Below are 18,531 nucleotides of genomic sequence, written 5' to 3'. Positions count from 1 at the left end.
GTTGATGGAAGGGAGAGATGATTTATGGATGAAGGGATGCTTAGCTGGCATGGTTAGAGAGAGAGAGAGAGAGAGAGAGAGAGAGAGAGAGAGAGAGGTGGATGGATGGATGGATGGACATGAGGGATGGTTATTTGGGATGGTTAGGGCTGATGATGGCCTCCTGCCATGTATCTAGGCAGTGTTTTGACAACAAGAGCCCCACCATGGCTTCCCTTTTGTCCTGCCCCTGTTTATTTAGCCACCTGCTAGTCTAGGGGGAATGGGGTCAGTCCAACACACACACTAGGGAAGTAGATAATAAGCACATCCACACAGAGATCAAAGGTCATTAGGTCAATGGGTATACGTGTTTTTGATCAATTCAGTGAGCGTATGCTCTTATATGTGTGTGAATGTGTGTGTGTGTGTGTGCGTGGCGGGTTGTGTTTGTTCTTTGTGTGATTGGTGGGTTGTGGGGTTGAATTAGGATGAACACTGTAGTCAGACGGAATGTTTGAGGTTCAGCAGCTCAGTCTGTCGGTTCAGGGGGCATCTGAGGACACTTGACTGAATCAGAGATCCAAAACACTGAGCTGGTCTCTTGCTAGGACTATGGAGCAGTACACTGGACCCGCTATTTTTCTGTACGCTAAAAACATGCAAACAAAGGCTGAAGCCAGTCAATTTAAACATTCTTCTGCAGCAGTGATGTCAAAGTGCACAGTGAAATAAATCAAGAAATGGCACCAAATATAAACCTTGATGCAGTGCATTCAAAAAAGACTTATTCTGTCTAAATATAAGATCTTCTTTCCTAAAATGATGATGTATGATTTGGCGCTGTGCACATCCCCTACTGTCAGGACAGAGTCTGGAGATGAAAGTAGGAGGGGATAATCTGGGTGCATTTGGTTACGTCACTAAGGCCTTTGGTGAGAAGGATTTTTGGATTCACTGTATTCACCCTTACTTGACCTGCATCTGCTTGCACGAGTGGGTTCTTATAGCATGTGAGGTGCATGACTGCATCTTGATGTATGTAGACTGTTATGTCAACATGGCAGCTGTGCATAGAAGAGACGTGTTTCCTTCAAAGACAGATACCCATGAAAAACACTTAGGCCTGCCGCCTGACTGATGGATGGATACGATGAATAGTTGGGAGTTCACATGGGCCTGTCATATATAGACGATAAATTGCTACGGCTGTATTTGTAGACAATATGCACTTTCAAAGAATATTGAATATTGAATATATTACTAAGAATATTGAAAACCAATCTTGAGATACTTTGACACTTAGTTAAAAATCAGTTCCCAATGCGAAAGAAAACTCTTTTTTTTTTTTTACTGTATTGGCATCTATATTTATAATCAGTACATTCTTCCCCTCTTAAACTGACTTTGGTAACAGTTTCAAATATCATTCAATATCATTCAGCCAGGCTCTAACTGCTACATAAGATACTTTATTGTCCTAGTGGGACATTTGCATTGGACTTCACACGGCTCCGATGCAGTTGCTAAATATCAAACTACATTCATTTATCAGTAAAACATGTCCAGTTAAATCACAATAAAATTTCATGGTAATAGCATCAAAAGCGTACATATATCCCAACCTTACACACACACTGTTGGCATGTGACACACGATTTAAGCTATATTCAGAAGTCTTTTGAATATCTAATATTTACAATAGATGAGTCACTGTTGGGTTTTCAGGGTAATTTGTTGTCTTAAAACTTATTTTCATGTCTTTATGTGTGTCTCTTTCAGTCAGGTTTGATCCGTGTGTCTCAGGAGGAGTATTTCATTGCACCGTTACCCCAACATCTGGCAGACCAACACAACTACAGCGCTCCTGAAGGTCACCATCCTCATGTCGTCTACAAACGCTCAGCTGAACACATAGTACACAGAAGATCCAACAGTCACTCTGGCAACACTTCTTCCAGCACAGACAACGCCTACTTCCAACAGCATCATCACCAGCAGCATCATCACCATGACTACCAGCACGGAAAGCTGCAGAGGCAACACTTTTGCGGACGCCGCAAGCAATGTATGTAAGGGAAACATATATTCCTTATACCTATAGCCATCTGATATTTTTTTATTTGTGTATATGAGTAACTATTCCATAAAGTTCAGACAGTGAAGTGCATTAAACGTATCCTCTTACAATGGTTTTATTAATATAAGGATCAGTTCTATACCGGGACTGCTGAAAGGCACGTGCTTAACTGTAAATAATAAGTAATTCAATTCCATATATATCACTCTTTGCTTTGCAGGCTGTTTGCCATACCCAGAGGTGGTTTTTATTGTTATACAGGTTTTAAGGGCTGAACTTTTAGAAAACGGTCTCATTTACATTAAAAAGGCATGCTTGATTAACATACAGGTGTAAAAGCTAATGTATGCAGAGAGAGGCAGAAAGAGCGTGAGAGCAGAACAAAAGGGAGATATATTGCCCTAACTGGATGGTTTTTTTTAAATGTATTAAAATAGTGTACATACAGTTTACAAGATTTTGCCTCTAAAGTTTAGAGGCTAAAGAGGTTTGGAAGTGGCTTAACTCACCCATTTTTTTTTATTCTGGACAGAAAATGTAGAATCAAAGCTTTGTGTGGGTAGTTTTATCATAAACATGCTTCAAAACAGACACCAGAGCCATGTGGATGTTGTGAGGTATGTGTTAAGCATACTCTGCAAATAAAGCTGATTCCTTTATCAAAAAAATATGTCTGTGTTCAATTAAGGAGCTCATTCATTCATCAGTTATTGTAAGCTTGTACAATAACTACACATTTATCTGCAAAGATAATGCAAAATCCCTGCTTTTGTGTGACATTTGTCATGCAGTGCATGGTCCTTTATAGGTATACAGTGAGATTAATGACTTATCTTTAAAAAAAGGCTGTTTAGATACCTAAAATATTCAGAATATATTGTGGGAGCTGAACTGAAATAACATTTCTATCATCACAAGATATATTAGTCCAACCTTTAAACAGTAAGTATTTACCACCACTTCATAACAGTGAAGTGTAAGGTTAATATTCCTGGGAGTTGTAAGCTCTAAACCTTTTTCGTCTCTCCATCTGAACATATTCATCATGAAGATTAATGTCTTATTTAAATGTTTCTAAGTGCATTGTGTTCTTTCTTGATGGCCTCATCAGCCTGAGGCTGTCGGACCCACACATTAGTTTACAGTTTAATCTTTCCTTTTAGTGCTGAGAGGTAGGAGGCAGCATGGGGAGTGAATTTCCTGTCCTTTCAACACCAAAGCATGCACCCTTATCACCCGGCACGAGCCAGGAAAGAGACATTCATTCATTTGACCCTCACTGCCAAGTTTCTCTCTCTCTCTCTCTTTTGCTCCCTCCCTCTTTCCCTCACATTATCTCTGCCTGTCCTCCCTTCCATACTTCCCTTTTCTGCCCTCCTAGACGCTCCCAAGCCACCCGCTGAGGATCTGTTCGTCATGCCTGATGAGTTTAAGATACCTGAGGCAGAAGGTACAGGAAGGGCAAAGCGATCACCCATCAACTCCAACAGGGTGGGGGGTCTGAATGTGGAGACTCTGGTGGTAGCAGACAGGAAGATGCTGGAGAAACACGGCAGGGACAACGTCACCACCTACGTCCTCACAGTCATGAATATGGTGAGGTGGGGAGAAGGGAGGAGAAGGAAAGGAGGAGGTGTCACATACATGGGAGTTTTCGATATTTTAAACATAGATGGAGGAACAATGAGTTCTTGTTCATTTATCTAACATGGCAGACTCTCAGCAGACAACTATACCCTGCAGGGTCAGGTTCATGTGACTAAAGGAGTAGCTAAGAGAGCTAGCAAGCAAGCAAGTCTGTTAGCATATTTACTGTTGTCCTGCCAGGTCAGACATTGTGAAGCCTTCATCGTTAAAAAGTAGGCTCAGACATAAATTTACTGCTACTCCTTTGTCTTGACTGGCATCGCTAGTAGCTGATTGTGTTTTTTGTAAGCTCATATTAGCAAACTTACGATAATACTGTATATCACAAGTTACCAAGGTTGCTTACGGGGATTGTTTAAAAACTACATTGCATTTTACTTATTCTTAGTACTTACATATTACAGTAGATAAGAGACCATGGTTGTTACCTTAGCCAGTGAGCAAGCTAATCTGCTCACTAAGACTAATGTTTAAATGTAATAGTCAAGCAAAACAACAATAACTTCAATCCAGTTATAAAGCAATTTTATCACCTATAAAGTAAGTTGTACAGTTATAAAGTAACTTTATAACTATAAAGTAACTTTACAACTCAGTTCACAACCTGCATTTCATTTCTTTCGTTGGTGTTCAGAGTTTTGCCACCTTCCCAAGAAAAGTTTTGTGACATGATAGCAAGGCTAATGAAATAAAAAACATGGTTATTAAGAGATGATCAGTGAGTCTTATTAGCTTCATACTGTAGGCTAGTCATCTGCAGTTGTCCTTGCTTTGTTATAACAATTGAAAGGGATTTGATTTGAAACACTTCAAAGGGAATTTCAACCTCCAACTTCTATTTAAGCACAAAAAACTTAAATGTTTAAGCAAGTTTAACTTCTTCTGTTCTTTTACCTGTGAGCTAACCTGGATATAACTTCCATGTACGAAAATCACTATAATGTCTGTCGATTGGAGAAAACACTTGGCATATCAGATACATGTAGGATTTAGCTCTGAATCTGTCTGTTTTAGGTTTCCAGCCTTTTCAAAGATGGCACCATTGGGACAGACATCAACATCGTGGTCGTTAGCTTGTTACTGCTGGAACAAGACCCAGTGAGTGAATTCAGACTTCAGTTGTGCTAAGAAAATATGTTTTTTTTTCACTGAGCACGTGATGAATTGGTCACTGTTGCTCAGTTTTTCTATTTCTCTTCTTTCATCTCCAGCTGGGCTTGACCATCAATCACCACGCAGACCAGTCCCTTAACAGTTTCTGTCAGTGGCAGTCAGGTCTGATGGGAAAAGGTGGGAAACGGCATGACCATGCTGTTCTTCTCACCGGACTGGACATCTGTTCGTGGAAGAATGAGCCATGTGACACTCTGGGTGAGAATGTGTCCAGCTAACTTCAACAAACCAAATTCCATCATTTTTGTCAACATCAAAGTGTGAAGTAAAGCACAGTGTATCCACTCTGGCAGCGTTTTGTGGGATATGGAAGCTGTCTACAGTTTTGAAACCTTAGTGACAGCAACCATGACCATGACACACTGTAGATGTTGTGATTTTTGGCATGTAAACAGGTGTGGAGTTGACATTGTAGGTGTCGACATTACTACAAGAAGTAGAGAAAGTTGACATGTGCAACCAGCTGAGATTGTAATGTTATTTTGCTCAAAATGAGGTCTTAATTTGTAAAGTATTGTATTTTGTTTGCATGGATTAATTAATATAGATTTTCTTTTTGCACCAGTCTATTTAAGGCTCATTGTCATCTGCTTCTAACCACAGTCTGAGTCCTATAGAGAAACCAATGTAGAGCAAGAAACATGGGTAATGTCTATGTGATCAATGTGTTACTTGTCACAATGATGGGGTGAAGAAACAATATCATTTAAGTCAACTAATTATAGCTAATATCTTAATCAAGCCACTCATCGATGTTATCTATCCAGCGTGCTTCACTATATTTCAATAAATGTAGAAAAAAGTATGAGAATGTAAAAAAAAGTAAAAAAAAAAGACTGATGATAATTGAATAAAAATTACAGTTTTTATCTGCTGAGTAGAACTTCTGTATGCCTGAAAAAACAAAAGAAAGAAATGTATCTTTAAACTGAGCCAAGTGTAGGTCAAGAGGTATTATTTACAACAATCACACAGCAATGTGTGACTGAAAAATCTCACTGTTAAGTCGCAGACTCATTAATCTACCCTAAATTGATGCTTTTATCATACATTTTTCTGCTTTATATCAGGAGTAACTGTTTCCAGAAGGGGGGGGGGGGGATAACAAAGACCATAAATACATACTTTCTTTAGCTTGTCAATATCAGTAAATCCCCCATGCAGGATCACTTATCATTTTCCTTGTGCTTTTAGAGCCAACATCAATAGCAAACTAAACTGATGAACTATCAAAGTCAAGATCAGATTCAATGTACATGAAGCCAAGGCTTGTGAGGTTGCACTCTGCAGCTGGTGTGAATTCCCCTCCACATGCATGCATTAATGCAATATTGAAACATGACTTTGTTTGCCTGCCAAATCTGAAACAATGTCCTCTGTTACTCAACCGAGAAAGAGACAATAGGAATCTATGTTATAGAATTAAAGTTTGATTGCGTTAACCTTCTGCTTTTCATGCAGTATGTCTATCATAGTTGATAACTATCTTTAAGTAAATATCTTATCATACTTCTGCTTCCTTTGTCTGTACAGGTTTCGCTCCCATCAGTGGAATGTGCAGTAAGTACAGGAGTTGTACCATCAATGAGGACACAGGACTGGGTTTGGCTTTCACCATCGCTCATGAGTCTGGACACAAGTATGTTTAACAGAAACATAACCATGACAAACTTAATAGCTAATGAAATTTCTTGACAATACAAACACATGCAGCTGTAGACCTTAACAATGTGACTATGTTTGGATCTTGTGCATTCTACATTGGTAAAGTCACCATATTGACTCTGTGCAAGGAGTACATGTGCTTAATCTATATGAAAGGTCACATATTATCCTCCTTTTCATCCATAATACTCAGAGCATGCCAAAACATGTCTGTGAAGTTTCTTGGGACAGTTCCTCTCTGATCCTGTATTTGATCATGCCTATAAAGCCCTCTATTTTAGCCTGGTTCAGAACAGACTGATTCCGTGTCTGTAGCTTTAAAAGTGACCCGACCACGTCCCTCTAGAAGGCATGAGTGGCTCTGACTTTCTTACTACATGCCCATTTGTTTACAGTGAGAAGGCAGACTCAGAGGGCAGAACAAACACTCAGTGCTGGAAGTGTTGCCCACTTGGGGGAGGGGTTACTGTTTTGGTTAAAACATGCATGTTTTTTTGAACGGGTGCATATGTGACGTCCAGCCTCAAGCAGACACTCGGATTTTGCTAGCTTTTAATTGACAAATTGAAAAAGAGCTTTGTTAAACAAAAGACACAGTATGTGAGGAAACTTTGTGCATCAGCAAGAACAAGCGATTTAAAGAGAATTCCAAAAATACATTTCCTGTTAATATATTGTGTGTCAATGAAAACAAAATGAAAATCAGCTCGAGCACCACAAGGAAAACTGTCTTATTTTTGACTTTCATTACCTTTTTTTCTCTAGTTTTGGAATGATCCATGATGGCGAGGGGAATCCTTGTCGAAAGACGGAAGGTAACATCATGTCCCCCACTCTGGCTGGAAACAATGGCGTCTTCTTCTGGTCCACCTGCAGCAGACAGTACCTCAGCCGCTTTCTTGGGTAACGCTGCATGCAAGTTCACAAGTCGTTCAAGTTGTAGTTATAGCTATCTATCTGACTGACCGGGTGGTTTGCTGTGTGTTTCAGAACAGCTCAGGCATCCTGTCTGGTGGACGAGCCGAAACAGATCGGTCAGTACAAATACCCTGAGCAGCTGCCTGGGCAGCTCTACGATGCAGACACACAGTGCAAGTGGCAGTTTGGCTCAAAGGCTAAACTGTGCAGCCTTGATTTTGTAAAGGTAAGATATTTCATTTAACTTACCAAAGAGGTGAACAGCTTACGCTTTATGTTTCGTAATTCACCAGCTCAGTAGGAGAAATTAATCTTTTTTCTTTTGACAGTGCTTCAGCTTCTTCCTTGGTTTAATGACACTCTTATTTAATTCGGATGCGCCACAGTAAACAGGATGTGTTAAGTAAGAAGGACAGATCTTTTCTACATGAGACCCATTGGATAACGTCGTGCAGTTACAAAGTTCTCCAGATAAAGCTGTTGATTAATGGTGGTTTTTCATGGAGCCCAACAGTCCTACATGCCATTTTTATTCATTCGCACTGGATGGGCCACTAGTAATGAGATGGAGCACACAGATTATATAGGGGCTCCAACTGTCTGCTTTACAGCTCTAATGATGTAGTGCTTCATTGGCTCTTTATTAATTAGCATGATCATTGCACAACGGCCTCTAACCCCCCACATTTGACCCTCCATTTAAGAGCATTCCATCTTTTGAATGGGGACCTCCACCTCTGAGGCCTTCGGGTCTTAGTATAAGCCTTTATAGTTGGTGCATTCACTAATGTTGATTCACATGTAAATCATGTTTAAAATACATCAAGGTTTCCTCCTCAGGCCTGTAATTGGTGGGAAATCAACTTCGCCGAATCCTATATATGATGGATTAGCACGCACGACATCGTCTTAGTTATTCTGGACTTCTTTAAATCCCTGCCTCAGTGCTTCCTGAACAGAAGATCAAATACTGCATCTGCATTACCCGAGAGCTGTGGGTGGTAAATTAACCTAGACGCTGATGAACAGTGGGTTTAGGGCTTCCTTACAAACTTTCCCCCTCTTTTGTCCCTGATTGGCTTATATAGAATGATTTTCGGAGGCAGTGTAGTTGTCAACCACCTGTTCGGCGTCATAGTAGAAGAAACCCCATTAAGACAAAGACTACACGCAGGCACAGAGGCGCGCACACGCACACGCACACACACACACACACACACAGGTTTCTGCCTCGTTACCAGTCGCATCCGGGCGGGTTGCCAGACCCTACCGCCTGTCTTCCGACCCCGGTTCTCCCACTGTGCTCACTCGCTCACTCTGTCTCTGCATTGTTGGGTCAGCTGACACGTACAATTATAGCCCTTTTCTTTAAACAAGTACGCTGATTAGATTTGACGCGCAGGCTTTATCCCTGGTTATCAGGCCTGCGGGGTCTGATCGACCGGCGTGATGGTGGTCCTGGCAAGAAGCAGGTGCTGCTGGGTCGAGGAGGAGGAGGAAAGAGGACAGGAGAGGGAATGGGTGTCAGTTTAGGTTGAAAAGAAAAGTCATGATGGTAGTAAACACCACCTGATAGGAAAGTCCTCCTGTGTGTTTGTGTTTGTTTGACAGGACATCTGCAAGTCGCTGTGGTGTCATCGCACAGGGCACCGCTGTGAGACCAAGTTCATGCCAGCTGCAGAGGGAACCAGCTGTGGTCCTGACATGGTGAGGAAATGTCTTCACAACTTCATCTCTTCGCATCATCTGTAATACGATATAAAAGGACAAACGTGCCGTAAACTACCTCATTTAAATTCATAGTATGGATATATCTTAAAGAAGTGAGGCAACAATTCAAAACAACAAACATTTATCAGACGATAATGAATGAGTGAATAAATGGTCATGGGTACATTAGGAATAGATAATGCACCAGCATAACCACGTTCGCTTAATGAGCAAGCTTCAAAAGTCCCGTATTATGCCCTTTTTGTGATGTCACAAAACGGGCACGAGGGGGTCCAGAGCATTTCAAGCCGCTATTGCTGAAGAAGGAGGTAGGAGAAGCCGTGTTTCACACTAAAGAACATATAAAACCAGAAAAAGCATAATAGGGGACTTTTAATGTGCAGGAAAGAAGTCATCAGACTTTGCTGTGATGATGTTTAGGTGCACGCGGTTTGTAGTAACTACTTCAATCTGGCGATAAAAATATGATAACTAGTGATAGAAATAATGGCTATCAACAAATCTGGTTATCATTGTTTAAGTTGAAGTCATCCTACTTTCCTGAACCAAGGACAACGTGTACTCAATTCTGTATTTTTTTTAATAAAAATTGGACCCTGCTGCTCATGAAACATTTCTGCGTCATGGATTCCAAGGACTGGATAGAAAACGGTCGAAAACATTTCTACAAGATATGATATTGAGTAAGGCGGAGGTGTTGATATGCGTGAGTCCACCGTGAGGCTTGGATTGGTCTGGGTGTTGTTCGTGTGTGTGTGTGTTTGCTGTATCCACACACTCTGGGTGACCAGGTGTGTTGTGCATGGAATCTGTCCCAACCTGGAAACTCAAATAGAAGCCCAGCACAGATAAGAAAACTATTTCACTCTTTTTCTCATAGTTACTTTCTCCTCTCTCTTTCTCTCTCTAGTGGTGTCGAAGGGGTCAGTGTGTTAAATATGGGGAGCATGGACCTCGGGCGGTCCATGGGCAGTGGTCATCGTGGTCTCAGTGGTCCGACTGCTCCAGAACCTGCGGAGGAGGCGTCATGTACAGGGAGCGCTCCTGCAACAGCCCAAGGTATACACAGTTGCACAAACTCGCATAATCTTCTAATCCGTTGATCTAACTCATCACCTACTTTTTAATGCAAGTAACCGGCCAAATAAAAGACAAAATGATGAATGTTGTCATGAAGCAGCTTCTGCAATGAATATCAGAGTTGTGGTTTTGGCCAGAAAGTCATTCTCGATGGCTGCTTGTCCAAATATTCCTCTATTTCAGAACACCTGAACATGCTGTCTGCCAGGTAGCTTTCAGCACACACACACACACACACACACACACACACACACACGCACACACACACGCACACGCACACAGACGTAAATGCCCCTGATAAAGGCTCCCATCAGGCGGACAGTCGAGACTGCAGACAATCTCTCCCTATGCTGCAGACGAGTCGAACCTCCTAATAGCATGCTCTTTTCTCTGGGAGCTGCCAAGACAGTCAGCAAATGTCCCCCATTGCTGCTCACTCACACAAACATAATTCTACATAATTCTGCAGACCCAGATCCCACAGTGCATATCTCTTTGTTAGCCAACGGCTGTACATGTCATCGCACGAACGTGAGAGATCCTCATCTTAAATATGGCATTTCCCAACAGACTTACAATTTCTCCTTGTTATTCCCTGGATTAAAGAGAGTTATTAGATGTATGTGGGCTTCTATCGCACTTTCATACGGTAGATGACTGGATTTATTATTCATCTGTCAGTGTGATGACATTAGCTCCCTGATTGTCTTAACCTTTAGTTAGTTACCCCCCCCCCCCCCATTTGGCCTTTTATTTATTATTATTAATATTAACTATGTACACAAAGACATGTATTTCTAAAGAGACAGTATGAAGCAAATAAACTGAAGACACACACCACCACATTTACAGCGTAGTCTTACGCCCGTTTAGAAGTACATAAAGTCCCAACAAATGTCAAAGAGAGAGTAGAAAACAAACAACAATGAATAATTAAAACACCATCATAAAAAGAAGCACCATGTCATACTAGACTAAAAAAGCTTCAGTTTGAGTCCCATAAGATACTCCACATGTTCATCCCTTGCAAAGAAAAAGCTCTTATTTCCAGTAAGTGTTCACAAAAATGCAATACAATCTCTCTCAGATGCTCCTCTATGACTCAAGCCCAAAACTCTAAATGGAACTACTTGATCCCCTAGCTTCTAAGAAGCCTGATTACGTTGGTATTTATGGATGAGTTTAGATCTGAGATTGAAACCCAATTTAAGAGAAACATTGCATGCGCTAACAAAGGATTACTGCTGTTCTTGTTTCTTTTTGATCAACCTTTACTGAGAAGTGATCCATAGCTAAACGTCTGTGAGAAACCGTGTTATACACTAACGTCATGATGACAATGTACATAATGCTTGAACAAGTGTTGTTGTTTTTAAGTACTTAAAGATGTTTCTTTGAAGAGTATGTGTTAACACTTCCACTAAAGTCTATATTATAATTATAACTATGGGGGACAACACAAATTCATGGACAGCACAACAAATGTCCAGGGAGCTGTCATGAACATTTCAACTACCATAAACCCTCTGCGTATTAAGTGACATTGTAACAGAGATCAAGCTTTATGTCTGACTAAATAATGGCTATAACCCCCTCCCCCATAAACATGTTTCCCCACAAAGAATACAGTCTTAGACATTAACATATTGGACAAATTATTGGTTTTATTACCAAAATAGCAGGCAGATTTGTTTGTTTCACGAAAGTGTTTGCAATGTTCTTGTGCAATTGAGACTGTGCTTCCTCTCTTCGCCACTTTAAGACACTGTTGATCATTAGAATAATGACGCTAGAATCGTTTATCGAACACAGTATTGACTTTTTGACAACCTTACTCCAGCAGGGAATCTGACTGCTACTCGTCCAGTGGCTTCATCAGTACTAACTTAGTTAACAACTAGGCAGACATTGGTGTGGCTGTTTTGTCCGTCACAGCCGACTCGTCTTTTAATCTGTGTGCGGGATCAAAGACCAAAAAGTTTTCTGAGGCCGAGCAGCCCTCATATGATACACATTATAGACCATGACTGGCAGACCATAAAGAGCCCTTTAAACCAGGCTACCTGTCAAGTTCATTTATCATTCCTGTGGCACTTAAGAGGTCTTTGTAGCAGCGGCTACTGAAAAATGGGTTGATGCTGTTAAACAGTGAGTTATGGGGTCAGTGGGACACAGAGGGGATGGAATGATGGATAGGGCTAAACTTCAAGTCCAGTAATGCCAAGTCATGAGCCCCCATACCAGGGGCCTACTGCTCCTACTGTCAGATTCCTCAAAGTCTCCCCCGAAGACAGTAAAATTAATCACATGAATTTAGCATCTCAACCCTGCCACCCAACCTTTGTTTTATGTGTAGCATAAAGGGATTACAGCTTGTGTTTTATTGGAGAAGCCTGTGTTTTTACAGGACAACTAAATAGACCTTGAAATAAATGTATCTCACCGGACAAACCCAACTTTATCCCAATAGCTGCACGTATCCCAGAGTCACGTTTCAGTCCCTGAGTCATGACATTCAGAGTGTGTCCAGTGTCCGTCCTCTGTAATCTCTGCGATTATTTTGGCAAGTCCCCCCAGCTCTTAATCTGCGCAGAACAAGAAGGATTAGCCTGAATCTGACTGCTTGTCTCTAAATTCCTCTTTACCCTCAAACTGATCTGTCTGGACTGTCTTTCAACAAAGATTGATGAAACATGACATTTTTAGCACAAAGGCATATGTCAGTCTTGCATTATATATACATTTGCACATGTTCAGCCAAGAAAATGTCCATACAATCAGGTCTGTCCAGGGAAGGGACTGTCCGTGTGAGATGTGCTTTACTACTGGGAGTTCTTGTTTGGATGTGGGTTGGTGCCTTTGTCGACCTATCAGTAATGGTGAGATCAATGTATTTTACAACATGTAAATATGAGTATATAGGCAAGTGGAATAAAGCAGAAAGGAGGAAACACTGAAACATGGTGCAATGTAAGCAGAATCTTCAATATGTGTTGTTGTGAACGGTCCTGAAACTAACATCATTGGTTTACATGTACACCCACTAAAACAATAAGCAGACTTTTCACGAGCAAAGTCTCTTTGATTTTGGGGTAAAAAATTGTGAACATTTTCATTCTCCCATGCAGCCCCTTCAGGGAATGTCCAGACCTGTTCAAGAGATCTGCAGTGCACGTGTAAAAGAGGCTGAACTCTTATAGCAGAATCAACAGCATAGACTGTTAAGTGTTTTTAAAGCAGACTTTTTGATGCCCAGATTTGGCAAGTCATTGTTTTAAACTAACTGTTGGCCAAACCTCCCGGCAAATAGCTACAATGCTACTGTCTGTAAAGTCGTATTAGCCACTCATAATTTTTAGGATTAACACAATCAAATAGAATAGGTTATGAACTAAGTGTGCCAATAAAGACACGAGCTAGTAACACCAAATTCTATTTATTTAATATTTTGATTTCTGCTGTCAAAATGGACATACTGTATGTGTTCATGTAATACTGCAAAAATATGATACATTTCTGCACAGGCTCATTCACTTTACAAGGCGAGCGTGTCTCTTCTGCTAGGGCTTATAAAAGTTCTATGGGATCAGCCGATTAAAGCCTTCCCTTCTAGGACTCGGTCCAAGACAGAAAATGAATCTACTCTTCTCTCCTTCCTTCCTTCCTACCCTTCCTCCACCTCCCATTCACTCCTCCATCCCCCTGTAGACCACCTGCCAGATCAAACACAGTCAACCTAATCCTCATCAACAAGCCTAGGAGATTAGGTTCACAATCTTGACCTGCTTTTGTGGGTAGCACATTTTGTCACACACTTGATATAAAGGCAGTGGGAGAGTTTGGTGGTTAATTTAGATAGAAACTTGAAGATTTGTAAAGCAACTTTAAAGAGACTTTAGAAGAAGCAGAATTAGGATCAACATTGGGAGTTTGTAGGTAAATAGAAAGGAGCAGGTGAATCAAGGCGAAGACTAGACGAGACACGATGGCCTCTCACCCATGAGTTTAGTCTTAGTTTCTGTCGGCAGGCAGATTTACTGGACTCCTGGGACGTTTACCTCTTTAAGCGTCCTGAAGGCTGCGCTCAAAGTGGGTTGTAGGGAAAGTAGAGGAATGACTTTGGGGTAAACTAAAAACTTGTCATATCTGCTTTCTGTCTAGTTTTTGGAAGTAGATTTACTGTTACAATGATTCTGTGAAATCAAGGGAGTGGAGCAGACAAAGAAGAAAAGAAGTAGAGAAACCAGGACTGTTGTGAAAGTCAAGGCCAGACTGTCCATAATCCATGACAGTCAACTCCCCTCTTAAGTACAAAATGTCCTTTTTCAGGGGATGCCTCTGATCAGAAGGCCTTTAATGACTTCTGAATCGTACCCCACTGGCCTGCTGTAAGCACATTACCATATGGACTACATTTATCTGATGCTAAGTCTTAATAGGATCAGACCTACGAAGACTTGTGCCAAGTACCCTACTCACCAAGGGAAGCAGGATCAGCACAGAGCAGACTTACACACATGCACTCACACCTTGAACAGAGCCAATTCTTGGCAGCGACATCACTGTCACTGGTTGAGTTGTTGTCTGAATGGAGAGGGAGGGCAGTTGGAGTTAAATACGTGGCGTCATTGATTTTGTTGCTGACGTTCATGTCATGCAGAGGTTTTCAACACTGATGCATCAGTGAAAGAAATTCAAAGAAATGTGTTTGTAGTTGCGCTCACCCTCCGGTGTTTACTGTTTCTTTTAGGCCCTCCTTGTGTTCCTTTCCTTAAGTGTTTCATTGCAGTGTAATGCGTAGTGACTTGTTTTTATTAGACTTGTTTGATCAGCATGGTTCCCCTAGAGTGTGTGTGTGTGTGTTGTGTGTATAGGCCCACTTTGGTAAATAGCTGAACTCAATTTTCTCTGCTGGTGGTTGTGTTAGAAGGCCTGGCATGAGTTTAGACAGCCTGGGAAGTCAGACATTGCACCCCAACGTTTACTTAATAAAAATGATCTGCTTGTCTTGTTCTTACAAGTGCTTGTTGTTCTTTTCATTTTAATGGTGCAAAAACCCCCCAGAATGGGTTATGCATTATTGTCAAGCATGACTTGAACACTCGCTCTGTTTAGGTTGAATTGGGACGGAGCATTGACAATAGTCAATAAGGATTCCGTTGAAAACTTCCACATTGTACACAGATCTCTGTGTATTTCAATTGTTTCTCAGGCAAAGCTCAAATACAAACACTGTCAACACTCGCCTACACTCAACAAGTATTTTATGTCAGCTGGAGGTCTGCAGTTATATTTTCTGCCAACATTTCTGTTGTTCACATCTTTGCTGAAAGGAGGGAAAAGAAATGTCACACAGGCACCATGGGGCTTTGAAGTGCTGTCCAACAGTTTACACAGTTGCAATAAGGTAAAAAGGGCCAGACGTTTGGGAATCCATTTGTAGCACTGCTGTCACTGCGTGAGAGTGTGCAACTGTACGACCAAGTTATCAAATAGGCCAGAAAATCATCAGATTGGTCAGGAGCAGCAGGTCGGGGCCATTATTGGCCATCTTGCCTCCCATTACAATGCATAACTAGGGATGAACTAATTCGTCCCACCTCAAAGTTAGTTGCCTCTACATTGGCCTGACACTGTACAGTGTATATCCAGCTTTACAGCATTTCTACCTTTGCTTGACACGTTGCTACCTCAATAACCTGCCAATCAGTTTAGAGATGTAATAATGCATTGCCACCTTGTCTTCCCAATACTGTTTCTGGTTCCAAAAAGAAAGAGATGCACATGGCTTTAATGTTGAAAAGAGAATACCCAACTTGGCTGAGGAGCACCACCAAGATTCAGAATTGGAACCAAATGGTTTTTCTCTGCTGCATGTACTGCAGACAGTGCACAAAATGTTGTCAACTACGGCGTCATGAACTCTGCAGGGCATACCTGTTGACCCAAAAACTGTGTGTAAAAACAGTTTTAATTTTTGCACATATCTGAAAACATCTATGCCGAAATTGATATATTCACATCCTGTATTGTGATTTAGCAAACCATGATTTTGGTCAGGCTTCAGACAAAATTATATCAGGGTACCATTAAGTGTACACACATGTCTTAATATGAGAACCATATGTTTTGAATGTAGCATGAGCATATACACAAACACAGCTCTGCAGAGTCCCACATGCATAGTTGGTTTTCAATTAGCCTGTGCCTGTTGTGATATTAGGGGACTTTATTTGATGTGTAAGCTGAGAGGATTGGTTTTCTCATTGAGGGAACAAAGGAAGCCGGTTATTTCAGACATGTTAACGTTTACTTCTTTGTGTCTCTTCTCGTCCCGTCTTGTCTTTCCTCCTCAGGCCACAGAACAATGGTAAATTCTGCTCGGGCTCCAGTCGTCTCAACCAGCTGTGTAACACTCGCCCATGCCCTCTGAATGCAGTGGACTTCCGGGCCCAGCAATGCGCTGAGTACAACAGCAAGCCCTTCAGGGGCTGGTACTACAAGTGGAAACCCTACACTAAAGTGGATGGTAAAGTGATCAGTCCATAGTAGACCCAGCAAGTACAACATCTGTTCAGTCTGTGGTTCAGTTCTGTTTAATGGATAATTTCCTCTGAGGATGTTTTGAATGTATTTTTCCTTGCATTCATCTTCAATGTTGATAAATGTTTGAAGATTTTTTTTTTTTTGTATCATCTCTCTAGACAAAACATTCACTGTCCTGGTGCTTTCCAAGGATTATGAAGACACTCAGTGATTTACTGTGTCCTTGGTGCATGCGCAAGAAAATAAATCTTATTGTTAAAAACAACATAGTGCTGCTAAATACACAGAAAGCTCAGGGCAAGATATTTCTTGTCCCAATTCTCTGGATCTTTTACAATCTACATCCTGCTGCACTTTGCTTGTCCAAGTCTCTTTATTAAGTGTTTCTGTAATACCAACCTCTATTTACTGCTGTAGTGATTAGGGCCAAAAAGCTGGAGGGTAATTTGTATGGGAGACATGTAGCCACCTGCACCCTTTGACACTGTGGGGAGAGATTTAAAAAGGAAGCCTTCGGGTGAGCTTTGTTACACAGAGCAAGCGAGGGAGGGAGGGAGGGAGGGATGGAGCGAGCGAGAGCACAGTGAAGGAGAGCAGTGTGTTTGGCCCTCTTCCCAGATCTGTTTAAGCTGTTGATGAATGGGAAGGGATGTAGAGAGGAACAGATTCTGAACTGCCTTCTGGGACCTTGGGCCAAGTCACCTTCACCAACATTTATTTTAATCAAAGACGGCTGTAGAGACTTGTCTGTGATAACTGATCTCAACTACAAAATAAACCTGTAGCCCCACATGAAAACCCCTGGGTGCATTCAGAGTCAGTTGCTGTCTCTTTCATTCAGCCTCAGTAGGAGCTATACAAACTGTATAAGCAACAGGTTGCTGTACAGAAGCCATAATAACCTCATATTTACCAAGCCCTGGAAGAACTGTGATAAATCTGTTTCAGGCAGGAACACTCGTCATAAATGTAACCAGTTTATTGCAAAAATGGAAATACGGTTTTGCTTGGCGCTGAGGGCTCTGCTCGGATGGCTCTGCTCGAATTCAGTTTTGCCAGCAGCAGCAGAGTGTGCAGCTCTGGAGCAGCAGAACTGAGTGAGACGAAAGTTTAAATGTTTAAATGGACCGCCTGGATGTGAGAATGAGCTGTGATTGGTAGCAATGATTTAATCATCTGGCTGTAAACTGGGGTGTTTGACTTCCATGTCCTGCATGAACTAACACCAAGCTTCAGTAAACCTATTGGTGTCCTCTGCACTTTTTTGTTTCCTTTGTTTAGATGAAGACATCTGCAAGTTGTACTGCATTGCAGAAGACTTTGACTTCTTCTTTGCCATGTCCAGCAAAGTCAAAGATGGCACCTCTTGCTCCGACCACAAAGGAGACGTCTGCATTGATGGAGTGTGTGAGGTACCTGGTCTGGCTTCAATACTCTAAACATTTATCCTACTCTTTGCCTATTTATTCTATGAATAATGTGACACAAGATCATTTTGTGGACATGACAGTCACAAAGTTGCAGGAAAGGTTCAGAAAGGATCTGAATAAATGGTCACATTTTGTTTTTGTTGGATTTGCAGCTGCACACACTTTTGAATGTTTTATTAAGCTCTTTTACAGCCAATTTCTGCACATTGCTTCAGTGCAAGATGACACCCTTATGTGGCAAGTGACTATATTTGGTAATTTCGATACACATTGCATATGGCC

At 41.3% G+C, this 18,531-nt stretch overlaps 1 protein-coding gene across 1 annotated transcript in view; it reads left to right on the top strand.

Moving 5' to 3' along the window:
* adamts18 (ADAM metallopeptidase with thrombospondin type 1 motif, 18) overlaps nt 1-18,531 on the top strand; it is a 56,688-nt gene that overhangs the window by 14,487 nt on the left and 23,670 nt on the right. The window contains exons 4-14 of the mRNA XM_079340383.1: nt 1,762-2,047; nt 3,441-3,655; nt 4,721-4,804; nt 4,918-5,077; nt 6,413-6,518; nt 7,310-7,447; nt 7,535-7,688; nt 9,074-9,169; nt 10,104-10,252; nt 16,630-16,802; nt 18,101-18,231. Coding sequence (XP_079196509.1) covers nt 1,762-2,047; nt 3,441-3,655; nt 4,721-4,804; nt 4,918-5,077; nt 6,413-6,518; nt 7,310-7,447; nt 7,535-7,688; nt 9,074-9,169; nt 10,104-10,252; nt 16,630-16,802; nt 18,101-18,231 — 1,692 coding nt within the window. The remainder of the gene's footprint in view (nt 1-1,761; nt 2,048-3,440; nt 3,656-4,720; nt 4,805-4,917; nt 5,078-6,412; nt 6,519-7,309; nt 7,448-7,534; nt 7,689-9,073; nt 9,170-10,103; nt 10,253-16,629; nt 16,803-18,100; nt 18,232-18,531) is intronic.

This window comes from Symphodus melops, assembly GCF_947650265.1.
Source record: "Symphodus melops genome assembly, chromosome: 3".
Classification (NCBI taxonomy): domain Eukaryota; kingdom Metazoa; phylum Chordata; class Actinopteri; order Labriformes; family Labridae; genus Symphodus; species Symphodus melops.
The sequence above is the reverse complement of the archived record's forward strand: the minus strand, read 5'-3'. Positions and strand labels throughout refer to the sequence as shown.